At 37.3% G+C, this 20,804-nt stretch overlaps 1 protein-coding gene across 6 annotated transcripts in view; it reads right to left on the bottom strand.

Moving 5' to 3' along the window:
• Positions 1–13,460, bottom strand: part of TIAL1 (TIA1 cytotoxic granule associated RNA binding protein like 1) — a 31,835-nt gene extending 18,375 nt beyond the window's left edge. For 3 of the 6 annotated variants that reach the window (XR_010884761.1, XR_001295097.2, XM_013960388.2), the window contains exons 1-5: positions 13,224–13,460; positions 5,881–5,977; positions 1,713–1,862; positions 1,355–1,409; positions 955–1,042 (exon numbers count right to left, since the gene is read on the bottom strand). Coding sequence is in view for 4 of the 6 variants with exons in the window: in XM_013960388.2 (XP_013815842.1) it covers positions 955–1,042; positions 1,355–1,409; positions 1,713–1,862; positions 5,881–5,977; positions 13,224–13,252 (419 nt within the window). In the remaining 2 variants the exon portion in view is untranslated. Of the gene's footprint in view, positions 1–954; positions 1,043–1,354; positions 1,410–1,712; positions 1,863–5,880; positions 5,978–9,126; positions 9,216–10,843; positions 10,863–13,223 lie in introns of those variants that run through there. The other 3 variants (XM_013960389.2, XM_013960391.2, XM_013960390.2) reach the window with 3 other exon arrangements.
• Positions 13,461–20,804: the final 7,344 nt, after the last annotated feature.

A 20,804-nucleotide genomic window follows, 5' to 3' on the forward strand; every position in this document is an offset into this window, starting at 1 on the left:
GATTTTTAAACAGTACTACTTACCACATTAAGAGACAAAAAGCAAAATAAACAAAATAGCAGAGGTAAGAAATAAGATTTATGGTTCATTTAAAAATATGCGTACAGAACAAGACAAAAATAAGAATTTTTGTTCTTAGAAATATATTCCTGTAAAGTAGTATAAAAATGCTCATGTGCAACTTTAAAGGATTTTTATAAAGCTAAATTGATAGAAAATCAACAAACTTTTTTGTAGTTGTACTCTTAAAGATGTACATACTTTAGCTCTTACAAGGATTCTTGTAATATTAAACATGTTCAATTAAAACAGCAGATGATTTTATATCACCTGAATTATCTATGAGAAGTTTAAAGAAACTTTCTCCAAATGGCTGAAGTGTGCACATATTGTAAATACAATGTTCTTTCATTTAGATATTATAAACTTAATTCATCCCATTTCCATCTAGAAAAGTTGATTTCATTCTCAAAAATAAATACTTTTTTTCAAAACATTCACAACTTAAGTTATACATCTAGTTGCTTCATAAGATTATACTCTTGTAAATACCTAGTTTTCTATACTGCCTATAAAATGCAGTATAAATGCATATAGTGTTGAAGATGCAACATATACCACTTATAAGTCAAGTCACTATTCTGTACACATTTTGAACAAAGTCACACATAAAGAGTAATTAAATTTTAAAAAAAACCTGAAGGATATTAGAACATAAATTAAGTTAAAAGCATATTGCTTTCAACAAAACTGGAGCACAGAATTACTGTATTTATAAACATGTGATAGATATGAGACAAAACAAAAAAATCCCTCTTTATTGCCCACCCAACATAAGGAAAATCACATCAGAGAAATTATCTAAAAGATAAGAAATAGAATTTCATTCATAAGCAAATTTCTACTATTGTATTCTCTAATACTGATATTGGCAATATTGATTATGATACTTACGATATTTTACCAAAAGGAGCAAATGCTGACTTGATGTCTTCTGTTGTTATTTCTGGACTTAAATCCCCAACAAACACATGGAAGTGATCTGAAAATAAATAATTTACTAATCAAATATTTAACTGCTATCTAAAATTTTAACTCCTGAGACAGTGATGCTCTGCGTACGGCACTGGGAACCAGGAACGCCCAGGATTCCATTTGATGTGCAGCAGCAGTTTAGTCTGTCCACTCCAGTTTCCCCAGTTGTAAAGTAGAAACAGAAGAATTAGTTTGCAAAACGCTATCAAATACAAGATAGGAAGGAGAAAATAGTTATGTTTAAATGCATTTATAACAAGTTATTAACACGTTTTGAAATATTTGCACACAAGTGATACTGTTGCATTACTTTACTTACTGGATGTATCTTTTTTCTGGCTACTTGGTGTTGTCGCCCAGTTTACTTTGACCTCCTGAAAATAAGTGTAAGATTTAGTATAAATTCAAAAAATTCTTATGTTTTAAGTTCATTCAGAGATTGGTTACAACTGTTAATGTTTACAAATCATCCTTCAATATGAAAGACTGCAGTACTTAGAACATCACAAACTATAACAATACTGTGTTTCCTAAATATATTTTTTCCATCAACAGTATCTTATTCTAATAGTATTTAACTTTGGTAAACATCTTCATCAAAATTAATGCCATTGTTTTAGTAATTTTTACACAAACCTATTTTCCTTTAACCTAAGATTATGATGTATACAACTTACCTTTCCCAAAATTTTTCTCCCATTCATAGCAGCTAATGCAGCAGCTGCATCTCTGTGTTCATAAAATTCCACAAAGCAATAAGGGTCATTGCTTGTATGCTGCAAAACAGAAAATCCAACAGAAGAGTTGACCCTTCTGCTATCGGGTTGCTGAGAAGAAAATCCAGGAAAATATATTACTTATAGCTAGAAACTTTAAGAATGATTTGCATTAGATTTATGAAATAGCCTTTGAAATTACACTTAAATTCAGGAATTACTAAGATGGACTTCTTGAAAGGTCTAGCAGTTTCTGAAGTATAGTTCACTTTATATGAGGGCTCAGTACTTTAATATAAAAGCCTACTAAATTTAAAACAATTCAACTACCAGAAAGGTGATCTGCAGACTGGATGGCGGGGGGGAAGAGGGGCAAAAGGATGAGAAAGTAAAGAAGAAGAATGAAAATTGTCCTCTGCCTCTAACACACACACAAAGTCTGAAAGGTTTGTTCCCCAGAAACCTTCTCCAAATTTCTCTCGCTTCCTCTTACTTCAGAAGTCTTTCCTTTTATTTGCTTGAAGAATCACTAGTAGACAGCCACCTAGAGCTTGCATATTCTCAGCCTCACATGAAAAATGTTACACCTAACTAATAACTGGGAAATACACCTTTAAAAGGACTCAAAATAGTTTAAGACTGACAGGAGATACTAATCAATTGATTAGTACACTGTTGAATCTCAGGTATGATCTGTTTTTGTAGACTGGCCTTTCAAATCACTTTTAAAAATACTAATTGACAAACAAAGCTTATTGAAGTATTAAATGTACTTAAGTACAAAGAAAGCAAAAGTTTTCTGAAAAGTTGATCATCCGGAAGTGATGATTTGAATACAAAATTCTAACACTGGATTTAAGCTGTTTCAAAAATGCCACGAGTACAAAAACTGAAGCATTACACCAAAATATCTACATTAACAATGTTGCATGTACAATTCATGGACCGAAAGACAATAACAATAACATAAAATCAAATTAAAATTATTTCTGGCGTGTATACAAAAGGGTCTAATTTGTAAATAACTACTTTGCTACCAGCATTCTTGCTATCAACTTCCCCCAGTGGCAAGAATAGCTTAGCACTAAAGTTAATACTAGGCCTTCATCAGTTTCATTATTTAACTTTTGATATCCATACACGCCAGTATGAAGTATCAGAACACAAATCCCAATCCTGCTCTGTAAAGCTGCATTGTATGTCTTCAAATGTAGTTCAGTTGAACAAGGGAGTTAAACCTGGACAAGGGAGGCCATAAAGATCTAATACAGGAACCAGTCATACAGCCCTGCATATGTCTAAAATGATGAAATAGTCCTAAATAGTCCTTCTAAATATTCTCAGTACTAAATATTCCCAACATGCAAAATGAACAGACGACAGAGAGAAAACGTATCCATGATTACAAAAATACAGTTTAACTGGCAACAGCCATTAAGTGCTCTGAAAGCACGTTGACCTCAGATGCCCCAAAACGCTTAGACTTAATTCACTTGTCCTCCCATACTACTTTATTGCTGCCCTGAAACCAAGATTTGGGAAACCCATCTGAGGTCTTAATAGACTTAGTGAAGTTTATGCTTCAATTAAAATCCATCCTACTTTTACTTTCAGATTTTGGGGAGTCTGTTTTAGTGCTAAGATCTTTTCCAGAGAAGGAAAGAGCTTCTTTTGTAGATGCCTCCATCTGTAGGTGTTCAAGACACCCAGAAACGCCAGCCACATTGCCCCACTGAGTATTATATATCCCCCAAATAAACATTTGAAATCTCTACACACTTGATGTTCATGCCACATCTTCTACCAAAAAAAAAAAAAAAGAGAGAGAGAGAGAGAGAGAGAGAGAGAGAAAAGACGTAACAGTTGATACAACTGACTAAAGAGAAGAAACACAAAAGGAAAAATCCAGGTATAAACAAGACTGATGAAGGTAATAATAATATACAGATAAGAAGTACTTAAACACAAGCTAGTGTCGATGAAAAGTAGATTACAATACAACAATTAGAAGGATGGACAATATGATACTGTGATAGTTATAGCTGCGACTTTCACAGCATTACAGCTGCAGGCCAATTCCCCACTAGAATCCAACCACAAAGTTACCTGGGCACTCAATTTCAAAGTGTAAGCATGATTTAACATTAATTTGAAAGTCTTTTAATTTTAAGAAATTGTTTTTAATAACAATTGAACCACTAACAAATCATATAAAAATATTAAACCCCTGCAAAATATGCAGGTAAAGGCATAACTAACATTCGTATTTTATAGTGTTTACTAGACAGTATCATTTTCATATGTTTGCTACTTTAACTGAAACAAGATACTGTCCTCCCTTTTATTTTCTCTCAATATTCACTTTGGACTGTAGAGTAACTACAACAAATTGTTCCACATTTAAAAACATGTTTTAAGCAGTATTAATAAAAAATTTACGTAGATCTGAAATGCACACATACTTTAATGGATGTAACAGAACGTTCTTCTTAGATATTCTGTAGGTAAAAAGCCACTGCCCTTTCTAGCTTCAAATATTCTCCTCTCATTTAGCTCTTCTCCCCCTACCCTTTCTTTATGAAGCATGTCAGATGACTCTGGAGCAGTCAAGGTAGAGAGAGTCCACAGCGAGTAAATGGGTACTGGAATATCTAAAAACTTCACTCTTGATAGATTGCTTGGTGACAGGTTTTAAGGTCAGCTAAGTATATTCACCTCCATACATGACTGAATTTAGCTCCAAGTAGCTTTTTCTTATACACTCAATTAATAAGGATATTTCACATCTTATTTCCACGGTTATTTAAAATCTTAAAACCAGAAAGCCTGGATCAAGGTAAAAGTAGTGTTGGAACTACTCATCTGGTTTTCAAGAAATCAAATTGATGCTAACACCTCTCATGATCAGCTGAAGGGTGAATTGGCAGTACCTTATTTCTGAAGAGTATATGACAAGGAGAACTCTTTCCTCAGAGTAAAAACTAACAACTGTGCACTGTTACGCATTCTGTTTAGATATCTTTCTCCAGTAACTTTCTAGAAAAAGATGTGGCAGAGCAACAATGAGAGTGATTAAACAAGTGTTAGGTGGTTAATGAACTGGCTAAAGACAAAAAAGTAGCGCATTGTACTGAAAGGAAAAGCAGACCACAGAAGTTACTAGTGGTGTTCCTCAAAGATGAATCTTGAGACCAAACTTATTTAACACTTTCATTAATGATCTTGGTAAAAATAATGTGACTGCACTCTGGAAATCTGTAAATGACAAGTTAGTAGGAAGAGCTGTAAGAAGTTCAGAGAAGAGTAAGGAAATCATACAGAAAACCAGTTAAAGAACTAAAGGTCAAAAGTTCTGATTAGTCCCTACCTGTTAGGAGTTTATCAGTTATAAATGCAGAAGGAAGGAGGTACACTAGGGAGTGACATGCTGACTAGGAGATGTCAACGAGATCACAGAAATGGCTAACAATCCTAAATGCATCAAAGCATTTACAACGGAGACAAGAAAGCATTAATACTTACCAGTAGTTTGTACAAAAGACCTTAGATGGAATATTATGGACATTTTGTCACTTTGCTCCAAGAAAAAATAAATTTAAGAACAGACAGGTGCAGGAAAAGGGCTATTCATGTTGGCACAGAGGAGGGTCAGGAAAAGCAAAACTTGTTTTGAAGGACTTTTGACTGTTAAATCACACATAGTCAAAAAAGTAATAACCCAAAAGGGAAGATTACTGAAACTCATGTTCAAATAAAGTCAAAAAAGTACAAAATAGCCATGAATTGGACTGGATTTAGATTGGAAATAATAAGGTTTCTAATCATCAGAACAATGTGGTTCTGATGAAAGAGGGGGCAAAAATCCTTTAATTTAAAAGTGGAACCTCATCATTAGCTAGTGGAATAGAGAGGGAGATATGGCAGGGCCACTGGAAAAAGTACAGGACTGAACTCAGTGACTCAAGAAGTCCCTTCTGCAAAAGGTTATCCCCAAATCCAAATACAATCAATCTAAAAAAAAAAAAAAGCTACCTTATCTCTAATGTCAAGAGAACCCCAAGCTCCATTTATTTTCTACATTTTTATACTAAGTTATATTTGTCACCCCCCTGGATGTGGAAGGCCTTACCTCTGTTATCATTTTACAGCTTTTGCATGGTCCAATCTGGCTGAATAACTGAAGTATAAGTACTTCAGTCACATCTCTGGAGAGGTTTCCTACATAGCTACACAAAGAAATAAAAAACAAAATTTTAAACCAGCAGTTTTCATCTTTTTGAACTTAATTACGATTTTAAAACCTCAAATGACTAAGAAAAACTTCCCTTAAAATATCCCAGATATTTTAAACTAAAAGACAGTATTTACAAATGATGTCATTATACAGTTTTAATGCAACATTCATACAGTTTCTAGATTATAAAATTGGCCACACAATTGAGACCATGAAACTTAAAACAAATGTAATATCAGACACCAATATTTAGTACCAATGCTTTTTTGGCAGAGAAATGTCAAATACAGAAAGAATATTGCTCAGGAATGTTGGATAGAACAGGTGACCAACTGGGCAGAGATGCTTAAGTTTCACTTCCCACTGAGCATCTAATTGATTTGACTTTTGACTCTGGATATGAACTCATACCAACTCTCTTATTATTTCAGTAGTAACTAACAGACATAAATTGTGCTGCCTTCCAAGCGGTCAACTCAATTTGTTCTCCTGAACATTTGGGAAACCATCCCATTCACCAGTAGGCAAGGCAATTTATGCAGTATTATGCCATAAGAATGCTCCACACAGCATCTATTTCAACAACTACTACCTTGGTGAAAACTCTCAAATTTTGGCAGAAGTAATTTGAATGTCACTAAGATTTCCTACTTTTTTATTTACAAAACCTTAAAAATAATTCCAGGTTTTGAAAAACCTATCAAGTTCAGATTAAAAAGTCCTACAATTACCTACCTATCCAAAAATCCAATAGTAAAGTTTTAGAACTACTTCTAGATACTCTGCTAGATTTTAACACACACAAAAGGTAAGATCACATCATGGAGACTGCTGAGAAAAAGTCACATATACAAAACTGAGTTCTCAAAAAAGACTAGTTTGGAATCATATTCAAAACTGTAAACAAAGTGTTCAGTTAAGTGAAAGGCTTTTCATAGCAATAGAACTCAAAATCTACAACACAGGAAGATTCATTATTTTTAAACATAAGCCTGTTGAGATATGAAGTATTCAAATGCAACCAAAATACAAGAGCAGAACTTGTGATTTAGCTGTTAAAACAATATATTTTATTCATCTTACTATTTTCTATTTCACTATTCATTTACTATTAAATAATTTCATAATACAGCAAACAAAAGTCAGCCTGTTAATATACTTCAGTGAACATAAACACAAAATAGTATTTCTTAGTTAACGCATAAGCCAAATGCTTCTCACTACAGCAATTCAGAATGCAAACTTTTTTGCTTACTGTTCATTTCTTTGAGTAAAATTTTAAAAAGCAATTTCTGTGTTTGACAACTGGGCTTATATTAGCTTCAACAGAATTAAAATTGACACTACTTGTTTTCATTTGGGCACCACACAATGAAATCAACAGGTTTTTGTTTATGTTGTTACTCTTCCAAGAAGTACCAAACAGTTCTGCAATTTCTCACTCAGGACTTAAACATTACATGAGATCTGGAGTGAGTTTCTTAAATGGTATCACCTGATTATAGAAACATCCACTGAAAGCATTCGTGCACTTATTTTCTTACTAAATATGCATGAATTAATAAAACCCATTTTTAGGAGCTACACTTGTAGCTTGTATTAAGTTACAAAGCTTTTCACTAAATAAGTTAAAACTTGCCAAAATTAGTAAATAAGACTTATTATAGGACAAATTGTCTCATTGACTAAGTTCTCTATACGGAAAATTTAAGTTAAACATTTATCTACATCTTTTTTCTGAAACCTTAACTAAGTTTTTGTTAATCATTCACTAGAGTTAAAATTGCACACCATTAATGGTTTTAAATGAAAATATTAACCTTTGCAGATATTACTAAAGTCAGATAGAAACTGATTACAAATAAGAATTCCTACAAAAATTGTGAGTATTGCTGTGAACTTATTATTAGTACTTGTTTCCTTTGTATGCTGTAGAACAGTATTAGTTAACATCATGCCTGAACAGCATACTGTTATAATCAACTGTACTATAGCACAGACAAAAAAGCAGATACAGTAAAGACCTATCAACTCTATTTCTAGTGCAAAGTCATACAAAGTAAAAAATACAATTAAAAAGAAAACAAAAATCTCAGCATCTTCTGCATAATACTAATATGTATTTTAGAAATGCAAAACATTCTGAAAAACAGTCTGAAGAATTCCTTTTGGTCTGAAAACAAAGCCAGGAAAATCATGGTTCACAGATCTTTTCAATTAAGATGGAGTAAATTATTCTAATTGCTAGAAGAGACAATAGCTGGTTTTCCAATACCACGGTGTCTTCTTCAAAATAGTTGCGACAATGTTACACCATAAACTAACTATGAAACAGGTTGTCTCTTCATAAAAAATAGCAGGGTAATTTTGGACCAGCTGATCACTAGACTTAAAGGGTATGTCAGCTCCTAATGGTCCATTAATTCTCTAAAAGCATATAATAAATACTGCCTTGGTGTTTAATATCACCATAAACAAATGGCTTTAACACCTTTCTCAAATTGCTAAAACTCTAAAGCCTGAATAATACACACCGTGAGATTAGCTCACAATTAAATGCTCATGTAACAAGTACAACACCAACAGACGTCCAGATCTCTTGAAGTGTATGTAAAATATAGGAACACAAATCTCTACAAATTTGAAATGATACACTAAAGATTAAGGCTTGATGATTAATTTTATGGCTTTTTAAGTCAGTAGGTTGCAGTAACATTAATCTCTTTCAGTACAGTTAAAGATGACTTAAAAAATATATATATATACAAGCAAACAGCTTTAGTGTACAATGTTTGAATACTATACAACTAAGGAAAGAAACGTATTCAGCACATTTGGAACAAAAACCTTACCTTTCTGGAAACACAAAACTTTTCTCAGCTGATGCTAATCACCTGGCACACATAGCCAGACTATTGGTGTACCCAGTTTCCCCTTTTTTAGCTCAGCTTATACATAGCTATAGTATTTTCTATTCTACTTTCTGAAACCAAAATAAGCAGAACACCACCTATGGAAACATATGGCATTAAAAAAATGCTATCGTATTATATTTCAAAGTTTTTGTTTTGTTACATCCTAGAGGATATATTATTCAAACTTTTTCAAAATCATAAAACCCAACAGAGAAGAAGCACTTACTATACTTTTATAGGCTGTTGTCTTGGTTAATGTGACAGGGCAGCAAAAGTTGTGGCTTTTTGCATACAGGCAATAGTGTTTGTTCCCTTCTGCAAGTTTGAAGCACTTAAATACCAATTAATAAGCACATACAAAAAACCCAAACCAGATATATTTATATTCTGAAATAAATTTCAATATAATATACTTTCGAATGCTGCTGACAACACAAAGAATAAGAAATTGTATTTGAAATTCAGAGATCTTGTAAAATTTCTAAGGAAGAAAAGAAGCATATATCAGCAAGCAGTTGATTTTAATTAAATTCTCAGGCTTGAACAGAAAAATCCCCTTTGTGAAGGTAAACAGGTTTTCATTGTATCCTAGACAGGTAAGGAAGAAAGGGACATTTACAGCCATTACTTTTTCATCCACAAAAAATCTCCTACATACTATTTGGAGGAAAGATAGTAAGTATGTTTTTACACTCATGCAGACAACATGCAAGAAATGGCAGATTCTATATTTAAATGAAGAAAGTGCAATAAGAAATAAGGTAAGCAATGAGGTGAAAGTATCACAGAAATTCCAGTAGCATCTCTCTGACCAGTGCTAGTGAGCTACAGGAAATAAAATGATACCAAGAAAAATCCACTCTGTTGACTCCACTAGCAGACACTATTCCTCTATGAAAGAACTCAACCGAAAGGAAATGTAAGAGGTAAGTGAATCCAGTTTCAGGTTCAAAGTTGGAAGAGTCTTACTTCAGCACCCTGTCCAGATTCAACAACTCCTACTATATAACAAGGCAAGGCTAATGGTATAATAACTTACAGATACCTTAGTGATTGTTCATGAGAAGTTTTTCTAATACCATTAACAAGGAGAACACACAATTTTGGAACTTTTCTTCTGGTTATCCGTGACAGCTGAGAACATTGGCAACATACTAAGTTTCTGGTACCTTAAAGTTTCTAGTTTAAAGTAGAAACAGGACTTTGATACTGCTTGCAATGGAAAGAGATTTGACAGCATACACAGAAAACAGTAGAGCTCTCAAACGTCCTATAAAAAATCCACAGTCCAGAGTTCTTATTTAGTGCCAGCTAAAAAATTACAGTTTGATAATTTTCTGTAACACATTTGATTTGAGAAGTGCCAATGTAAGAAATACTACACAAAGATACATCTTTCTGAAGTTATCTTCAAATTGTTAAAAACAGTAACGAAAAATTTTGGCAGAAAATATTGAAAGTTATTCTTCACATTTCTATAAAGGCCTACCAATTATAAAATATAAGACATAAAAATGTAAATGGTCTCTATTTTCTATGTTAAGACTGAAGATATTTTGAACTCCTAGACTTTCATGACTGACCTATCATTACTGAAAACAACACAACAACCCCGAAAGTACTGCAAATGGTAGCAATGGTTATTTCTGAGATAGTTAAGATGGGCATACATGTTAGATGACCACTGGTTAGGTGGATTTTTCTTTTTACAATTAAGATGTTTGCTTGTAAATGTAGGAAAAAAAAAAATCCTTCCTAACATACAGGTTTGGTTTTTCTTTCCTAAAGGAATAAATGAAATACCAAAGACATCCATAAAGTACCACTTAATTTATCAGCCAAGTGCTTATGCACATGGTCAAATAGCTACAGAAACAATTTGTTCTTCACATACTTTTTTTTCCTGTAAAAACAAACAAACAAAAATAAAGAGTTCAACTTACAATATTATTAGTTGCTCTTGGAGGTCAGCGAGTCTTTCGTTTATATGAAAGATCACAACTGCCATACATGAGAAGTTATTACCCAGGACAGTAATGTTTAAAAAAAAAAAAAAAACACTCCCCAAAACCCAAACATTTGCAACACTAAATGTAAAGATATTTCAGATAAAAGTAGGGACAAGAGGGAGCTGTAAGAAATCCTACAGCAGAATTGTTGTATTCTATAAGAAAGCCCTCGAAGAATTATAGGAAAGCAACCTACATGACTGTGGTTACTACAAAGCTACTAGGAAATGAATGTATGTGCTGTTTATTAGTTTGACAAACAGGGAGTCACATGTGAGCAGTAAAACATCTTTGGCAGCTGTAGAGATGGTATTTCAGACATCTTAGCACAAATGTAATTTTTTGCTCGTCTGTGACTAAGGGCTAAGTCAGGTCATGGCTGGAAAGGTTAGTAAGAACCCACTCCCAGCACAGTACCAAAATTTGTTGCCAGTAACAAAAGCACTTTTAAACTTGGTCTAGATATAGACTCTGGACAAATCAGGAAGAGAGATGAACCATGAAAATAAAACTGAGTTAAACACGGTGTACCTTTGCCCTTTTCCCTCCTCTCATTCTAAAGCAACACTCCAAAGACTACTTTCCACTTTCAGGGCCAAGTAAACTCAGACCATTTGGGCAGGGAACATACAAAACAAAAAAATCATTTAAGATATGTTTACTCAAACTATGCATCTGAGGGAGCGAAGATTAAGTAGGTACTTATACTACACTATAAACAAATTAAGAGAACTTTTGCAGACATAGGAAAGAGAAAAAACACAAATTGCCTTGAAAAGCCTTAAATGCCAAGTCATCATTTTGGTAGTGGCAATGACAAAGTAATTTAGAGATATTTTGCTCTGTTTCCATTGCTTCTCAAAAGTGGCCTTCAATTCAAATTATCTTTGAAAACCTTTCAGAAAGCTACTGTCCCAAAAACTAAATGGACAAAGATTTCATTTGGGCAGTCTTGAGCTGCATTTCGCATATGGGCAGCCTGAACACTGTACTGTTGAGACTGCCTTACTTATATGGACAGCCTGAACACTGTACTGCTCACGCAGCATGTAACATCCTTGGCAGCTGGAAACTGAAAATCTATGAACTAATTAAAATAATCAAGAATGGCATTATACACTCTCAAATGCCTAAGCATACATACTAACTCCCTCCCAATATAAATCAATACCATTAAAAAAAAGCCATGCCTGCAGTGTTGAAAAGAACTCAACAGCAATAAAAAACTCTCAAATTTATATTTTTAAACAGAAAATAGATAACAGCCCCCTATTTTGAATATTAAACTCTGTATACAGACATGGCCAAGGTACAGTTATTCGTTCTGCCAGGGCCTGACAGAATGTTGTTTAAACACACTGTAAGATATTGGAGAAAAAAAAAAAAAAAAAAATCAATGATTCCTATTCTGCCCATTACAGAGGAAGAGTCTCCTTTTACAATGTTCTTTATCCCACCCACCACAAACAGAGAGAAGACAAAGAACTTCGTTAATGTCAGGACAACTGTAAACTGGGATCCGAGGAAGGGTGATCCATTTGTTCTGGCGTCGCAGCGAGCACTCTTCTACCACACACACAACCCCGAGGAGAGGCTCGTGCCCACAGGCAAAGCACCAGGGCTCCCAATACTCTTCGCTCATTCTCAGAGCTCTAATAAGGAGCCCCCCTCACCTAAACCTTCCAGGCACTGACTACAAATCCTGAGTCGCTCCACCGCCACCACCACGGCATCTCCGGTATTCCCTTCTTTTCCACCAAATCCGCATGATTCGAGCCTGAACCCTCCCTTTCTCTCCTGCTCCTACTTACGCTCTCCCATGCCTTCTTTATATTTCTCGGTCTCCTCTTCACCCCAGGCAACATCACCCTCCGCTCCACAGTCGACATCCACTCCTTCCTCTCCACTTCCAGCTCTGGACCCCGCTCCCCACCCCTCTCACGCACTCTCTCCGTAAGTATCCCCCGCACCTCTCCCCCCGTCGGCAGCCTCCCCGCGCTTCCCCGGGTCCCGCGCGCCCGCCGCGCCTCCCCGAGCCCACTCTCCGGAGACGCCGCTCCCTTCCCCCGCACATCGCCATGCACCCCCGCTCCGCACGCCCGGCCGGCACCCTCCCCGCCCCCACCGCGGCCCGGCCACGCACGCCTCCGGGAGTGCATCCCCCTCTCCTCGCCTCGCTCCCGCCGGCCCAGCCCGGCCCGGCCCTCCTCCACGGCCCCCGCAGCCCCTCGCCACCCAGGCCCGGTCCAAGCGAACCCCCACCCCCGGCGCCCCACAGCCCCCACAGCTCCCCCACGGCCCCCTCCCCACTCACAGGGTCCTGGGCTGCCCGTCGTCTTCCATAATGGTGCGTGAGCGCCGCTCTCAGCTACAGCCGGGGGCAGCGCTGGAGGGGGGCTCCGCCGCGCAGGGAGGAGAAGGGAAGGTGAGGGTGAGGACCCCGGCTCCCCTCGCTCCGTCTCGCCCCCTCTCCAGGTCCCGACACCGCAGCCCGAACAGGAGAGGGAAGAAGCACCACAAAATGGCCGCCGCCACCAGACACTCAGGAAGCCACGCTCTGCGCAGCCGCGGCCCGCCGGCCCGCTCCCTCTCCGGCCGGATTCTCCTTCCCGTTCCCCTCTGCCACGCCGCGGAGCGCGCTGGGGACTGTAGTCACTGGCGGGGGCAGAGCGGCAGTGTGCCGAGCTGGCCCCATCGGCCTTTTGGGAGTTGTAGTCCTCCGGCGGCGCCCCGCACCACTGTGCCCCGGCAATCGGGGAGCGCGGGCTGGGAAGAAACTACCGCTCCCAGCATGCGTGGCGGCGGAGCCACCGGGCATTTTAGGCTGAGCCGGCCTGCGCGCTGTGCTCCGTGACAGGCCGTGCTGTGGCTTCCTCCCCGCCGGAGGGGGCGAGCCCGGCCGCCGCTGATTCGCCAGGAGCAGCCCGGGAAGATTCACTTGTTCGCGCCGCTCGCTGGTGTCAGCGCCGGCGGGCGCGGGGGCGCTGCGGCGCGGCGCCAGCCCGGGCCGCGGCGGCCGTAGGGCGCGCTGCCGAGCGCCCGGCAGGGGGCGGCCGGCCCGGCCCGCGCAGCCCCTGCGCCCTCGCCGAGCGCTGCCGGGCAGCCGGTGGGGGTGCTGGCCGCGCGCGTGCCTTCGAGCCGCAGGGGCGGAGAGGGGCCCTCTCGAGGAGCTTCGGGACAGGCGAATAGGGCCGTCGGCCTTTGGCTAAGGTTGAGCCGAAGCTGCTGCCCAAAGCTGTGCCTGCCCCTTGGCTGGCAGGTCTGCTTTCCCATCGCCTCGACTCGCCGCACGCTGTAATCAGACACTCGTGAAGGCTAACTCACACCCGTGCGCTCTCCTTTCCCTTGCTCCGCTTGCTGCTGTTCCACCCCGGGCCCGCTGCAGCCGCTGAACCGTGCCAGCCCTGCCGTTTCAGCACGGCCGCGGGACTCCCGCTCGCAGAACGTGCCTAATTTTACAACAGGAAGTTTTTCAAAAGTGTGCTGAACAGCACAGACCACGAACATCTCCCGGGGAAGCATAGGCAATGTTAGCGTGCAAGCTGCGAAGCTGTAAAGCTCCATACGCTCATCTCTAAAGAAGTGAAAACTATATGGCATTGCCCTTTGTATCCCTTGATGAATATTGTTACTGCCAGTTGTTCCGTGAACCTAAAACTAAGCAGGCCTGAGCTGGTGAGAGAAAGACATTGCTATGATTTATATTTATTCAATATTTGATGATCATTATAATCCTTTTGGTAACTGTTAAGCTTGAAATTACCAATTCTTTTGTTTTACGCTGAGAGTAGCAGTAGTTCAGGAAAAAACACTGCTGAATGACAGCAGGCTGAATGTTCTGTCCATGTTAAAAGGCTTCACAGAAGTATCCTGAGGAAGTTTCAGACAACAGCAACGTGGCAGTATGTGCGTAAGTGATTAATAAAGCAGTATGCTATAATTCAAAGCCCTTCTTCTGTAAATAGTTATTATACTACCTTGTTCTGCTTTTCTAATAGGGGGTCTAACTTATAGTAGAAGATATTATTGCATGTAGTATTTACAAACTTTAAAGATTTAAATCTTTATTTTATATAATACTCTCATACAAATAGTACATTCTAGAAATGTTGTATATAGTTAAATTATTCAGACATAATGATAAATAAGAGCAAAAAGACTATTACAGCAGGAATTCTATATTAGTGAACAGAAATGGATAACTTCTGCAGACTGAACAAGATTTTAATTTAATTAGTACATCTCCAAGTTTATGCAATTTGCATGCAATGCAGCTAAACTCTAGATTTTTCCAGTGGTAAATTATTTGTCCACAGGAGTTTCAAAACCTTCAAAAGTTAAGGGTTCTAAAGTATTGCATTCTGGTTTCAAAATCAGAGGCTATAATATTTGTGAGATAGTTTTGTTAGCAGAGTTTCATGACAAATACAAAGCATTTAGAGCACATTTATATCATAATTCTCCTGTGCTTGATGGTGTATGTTTAAATACAACTACTAGATTATATATAATTTCCCAATATTCTTTATTAACTCAGAATACTGAAATGTTTTTGGTGTCAAAACTGACAATACCTGAAAATAATTTGTATTATGTGTCACTATCATTATTTAAAATTAATACTGATTTCAAGAGATTCTATTCCAATCCAGATTTAGTTCTCTTCAGAACATCTCAGACCACCCTCACTTTCAATGGAATAGAAAGCTTGCTTGGGAGCAAGATTGGGAAGTCCAGTTTTAAAACTATTGGTACTTTTAAAACTGTCACTTAAAGTTGAGCAAAGGAATAAAAATACCACTTTCAGATTCCGATTTATATCAGCTAGTTGGTTTTACTTTACCTGATCATGCCTGGAAAGATTGAAGTATATATGGGGCATGTCATCATATGCCATTTTCAGATATCCAAAATGTATTATTTATGTTTATAGAAGACTGTAGTTGTTATCAAATGCATAATGCTTAAAGGAGTCAGTGAGAACATGAGACTATGGGGAAACAGACTTTTCCATTTTGTTTCTTCCATATACGCCATAAAGAGACTTTTTATAAAAACATACTGTAATGCACACAATTACAATTAATACACAATTTCTCAGTACCTTTATTTGAACCTTTGAACCATCTTCTACTGTAGATACTGAGGAAAGCACCATTAGCTCTTAGAAAGTAAAATAGAATTGGTATCACAAAGCAGAACTCCATGCCAGCAATTCAGACTCAGGACAGATGACAACAATAGCCTTGTCCTAAAGAGATCTCAGGTTAGTTTCTAAGAAAGAAGCATGTGCATAATCATCATTTTTTGGCAATTTCAGCAGAGGCACCAAGCAATGGTCTCTGAAAACTCCTCTGGAAGTGTTTGTCCTTCTGTAGGAGTGCTTATGGCTGGGTACAAAAATTCATATTCTGCTCCCTATGATGAAAATAAATGGGCAATTTATTGAGACCCACCACCATTGTCACTGAGACACATAATTCACATTAATGTAGTAAAGCAAGTTAGGCTGGACAAAATACAGTTTTGTTGAACGGTACATACAAACATAGTTTTCCTGTTAAGGTAAATATATAAAGAGTTAACAAACTATTGTTACTTATATTAAAAATATTTTGGTATGCTGAAATCAGTTTTCAGTTTGCTGTATTGCTTTTCTGTTATTCCCTCAAAATACATTTTTGAGAAAACTTTTACAGCAAAGATAAATAAATCCTTACTAATGTCATTAAAGTGTTCTTGTTACAAAACCAATTGTTTAATGGAAGAATTTTCATGGAAGCCTCTTTATTTATTTTTAACTAGTTACATGCTAAATTAGGACTTGTCAATAAGAGAAAACTGATCAGAACAGCTCTGTATCAATGGAATAAGACTATCCTCACAGGCAGTTATTGTGGAGTAGTTATAGTATACTCTTATTCTGGAAGAAATTCAATATTGAATATTTAAATACTCTTAAATACTCTTTCTCCTCCAAAATAGTAACATCATGAAGAAAACTGCCTATATACTTATCAGACTAGATATTTTCATGCCTGCTGTTCACACAGTAATGTTTTCCCATCCTTAACTTAAACACGCAAGACTGTTGCCAGGCATATATTTCTGGAAGAAGCTATTCCAGCTAGATGCAGATCTGTTTCAGAAGTATACATTGGATAGGTGGTTTAAGTAGCTCTTTAAAATGTGTTAGAACATAGATGGTTTGATAAATAGGGAATTACTGGAATAGTCCACTCATGGCTTTTGAATAGTCAAAGATCTGCGTATAAAAAAACCTGCATATCCAGCAGGGATCAAAAACTTTTTTGTCAGCTACTACCACTGGCAATGGCAGTGACATGAACAGCAGGGAGAGAGATGGTAGATACCAGTAGCAGGGGAGAATTCCAATGTCACTCCTGCTATTGTAGGCCACCTATCGCTTCAGAGTGGCTGGCATAGTACTAGAGCTTTAACAGTTTCACACAAACCTTCCTCATATGCTAAACTGCATCATTCAGTATTAAGTGAAGATAATAATTCATTAAGTACAACAGTTCATTTTAACTGTGCAGTTATCTTTATCAACCAAAACAGCAATCTCCTTAAAGAATGAAGTAAGGTCTATTGACCAGACATATGTTCCAAGTAACTATTTTTTGGTCACTGAATCCTGGAGTGGCCTTTTTTGTTAATTTATTTAGAACTGATAACAGGCTGATGTACCTGAAAGTTACATGAATCACCATGCTTTTTTTTTCTTTTTTGAATATCGACACTCTATTAGTGCTTAATCCAGTTTCTGGGATTTCCCTACTATTCCAGATTTTATTATGGGTATTAGTGGGATGAGATACTTCAGCCCATTCCTTGAAGACTCTTGTGTACAAATTATTCAGGCTGACTGATTTTAAGATGTTTATTTCTAGTCAATATCCTACTACTTTACTAATTAACTGAACAGCATTTCATTATCCTTAAGTGATGTAAGCAAGTTATAAGAGAAAAGGAGATACCTATACCCATGATTGCCTAGAACTACATTTACACAGAAGATGTTCAACTAATGACTGCAGGGTGCACTGTTCAAAAAAGTAAGCCATGATTAGATCTATATGTTGGAGTACTGTTGAAGAGGATGAAGATGAGGAGAGAAGGGTGTGAAGAGTTTGGTTTGCTCAGAGAAATCCAGCAGCATGGGCCTTGTACAACTAGGGGTTTCTTACTATGCTATACGTTAAATTTAATTAAAGCTCAGTTTAAAAACTGAACCTTGATTTGGGAGCTTAACATACATCTACATTAATATAGCTTTTGATAACTGACCACTGACCTTCTAGGATGTACTTCTCTGAAGCAGATAGTCTTTCCATTCTCCTTAGAACTGCTGTTTCATACAGATCACTTCATGAAAACAACACACAAACACATCTAAAAAGTTTATATCAGGACCTGATTCTTGGGTGGCAACATTAAATCTGCAAGAACAAGAAAGAATCAGACGTGCTGAAACCAAAAGATCACAAATAAATTTCTCAACATGCCTATATCCAGAGCTCCCCATTGATTGAAATATATCATTCTACTTAAAAATCAGTGGCAGAGTATCAGCATAGATATTAGATTCTACTCTAGAACCTCTGCTTTCCCAGAGGCTAGAAGAAACTGCAAGAGAGGAGGGGAGAAATTTGGAGCGCAGCAAAGTTCTGTGAGTTCAGTTAGTGAAAGTGTCTGGAGGATCTATTCTCATCCTGCACAACACAGAGTAGCAGTGACACTGTAAAACACGGTACAGCCTATTCAGAACCCTGGTGAGAATCAGGGGAAGGAAACAAGGCTTAGTACAAGCTTTTCTTTCTTTCCTTCCTCTTCACTTCAAAGGAAAGGTTAGTCCTAGGAATCCAACCTCTCTTAAATCTAATTACTTTAATTTGTCTTCCTTTACCAATCAAATTATCCCTCCAAAGAACAGCAGGTGCAGTGACACTTAAAATTAACTCTTCAAATGTGGGAGATGTGTAATAGAAGCACCTGGGGCAAAATTCTGAGGTCTCTTCAACTGTAACTCAACCCTTGTTTGGACAGACTCCTGTGGAGTTAACAGCAGTTTAGCACAGAATTATGGAATAAAACCAGGGAAGAGCTCTGGAATTAAATCATGTCCTGAGAACATACTTTCCAACTTCTGACCTCTTTTTCTTGATTTCTCCCCCAAAATTATAATGCTTCATCTAAATGAAATGTATTTCTGTTTTATCTGACTTAGATTTAAGGCTGACATTTCCAAGGATACAGGGCTAGTAGTCTGAGGTATTTGAATTTTACAATTGATAAGCATACACATAGACAAGCAGCTTTCCTCACAGCAGATGTAGGAAATCAGAGCTAGGTCAGGATGGGAGCTGCATAATATAAGCTGATTAGCAGTATTGTATAAGTAAAGGGAGAAGGAACAGACAAATGATTTAAAATGGAAGAAAACACAGGGAACAATCAGTTTGCTGCATTGAAATACTTATTTTAACATCAATTAGCTTTTTCTAAGAAGAAGAAATCTTACTTACAGGTCCAAATCAGAAGAATCAGTTCTGTTTTCTCATGTTACTCATCAAACCCATCAACTTTTCTAAAACATCTGGCTGTAATGACAGCAGTAGGAGCTGCAACTAAGAAAAATAAAATTACATTTCAGCTTTATGGTTCAGGTAAATATTCCTCACAAATATCTTGCAATTCTAGCAGGAGGCTGTGGAGAAAATAGAAAATAATCTCTATCAATTGTTCCCACAAAATTCCTCAGAGCTGAAAGTGTTTCTCATGTGGAAGTATAACTTAATCAGGAAGCATCTAGAGCTTTTACACATCTAAAGGTCATTCCACCAAAAATAAACATAAAGATGTTGTCAGTTTAATGAAAGTTTAGTTCAAATGCCATCCAGAATTTGTCATCTGTTTGTCAACTCTGAGGTCATAACAATAAGAAAACACCTGCACATCTGAAAATAAAATAAAACCTTTTGTTATGCCACATTGTTCCTACTTGATCATAGCCTAAACTGAAAAAATATTGGATGTGATCCCACAGGGCTAACGGGAGCAAAATGTGATCTGACAAAATCAGTGAGCTAAATATATCAATAGACTGGTGTAGTTTCACTTTCCCAAAGCTAACAAAAAAGAAACTTTGAATACCATATCTCTGTCTTAACTGGAGTTGCTTTCAAATACTAGAATGTTTGTACTGTCTTCATTTGTATTCTTCAACCAAGCCAAAATAATCTGAGAGAATATGATTCCCTGAAAATCTTACAGAAGACATCTGCTTGATTGTCAGTAGTACCTGATGAAATGTAACTGCACTGTGTGCAGTGAATGGAAGATGGACAATATCCAAACAATGTCCCTTTAGTTAATGTGTAGTTACAGGAATCTTAACAAGATGAGCCAATTCCAACGCACTCTTTTACTCAGAACTTGGATGTAGATCACTGAACATGAGGTTACAGGATTTTAGTTTCAAAATATTCTTGCCAGATATGCTGACAATTGTTGTATCATCTTTTCAAACCCAAATATAAAACACACAGTTGCCCTCACTGCCCTCATAGGACCTCAATCCCTTGAAAATTTCTCAGCACATGGACTGCATAATGGTTTACTTAAATCCCCTTATCAAAATTATCCCAAGCTTTTATCCCTACCGTTCAAGTGATTATTGAATCAATCACAATACAGCACTGTAATAAGATATGCCTTTATTTGCCTGTTCAGAACCAAATGACATTACTCCAAACTAGTGACATAAGACTTAGAAAAAATATTATGTGTATTTGTCTATTACACATAATCACTCAATGTTTTTATTAATTATGATAAATTATGACAAATTAGAGTTCTGTATTATGTTCCT

This window comes from Apteryx mantelli, chromosome 7, assembly GCF_036417845.1.
Source record: "Apteryx mantelli isolate bAptMan1 chromosome 7, bAptMan1.hap1, whole genome shotgun sequence".
Lineage (NCBI taxonomy): Eukaryota > Metazoa > Chordata > Aves > Apterygiformes > Apterygidae > Apteryx > Apteryx mantelli.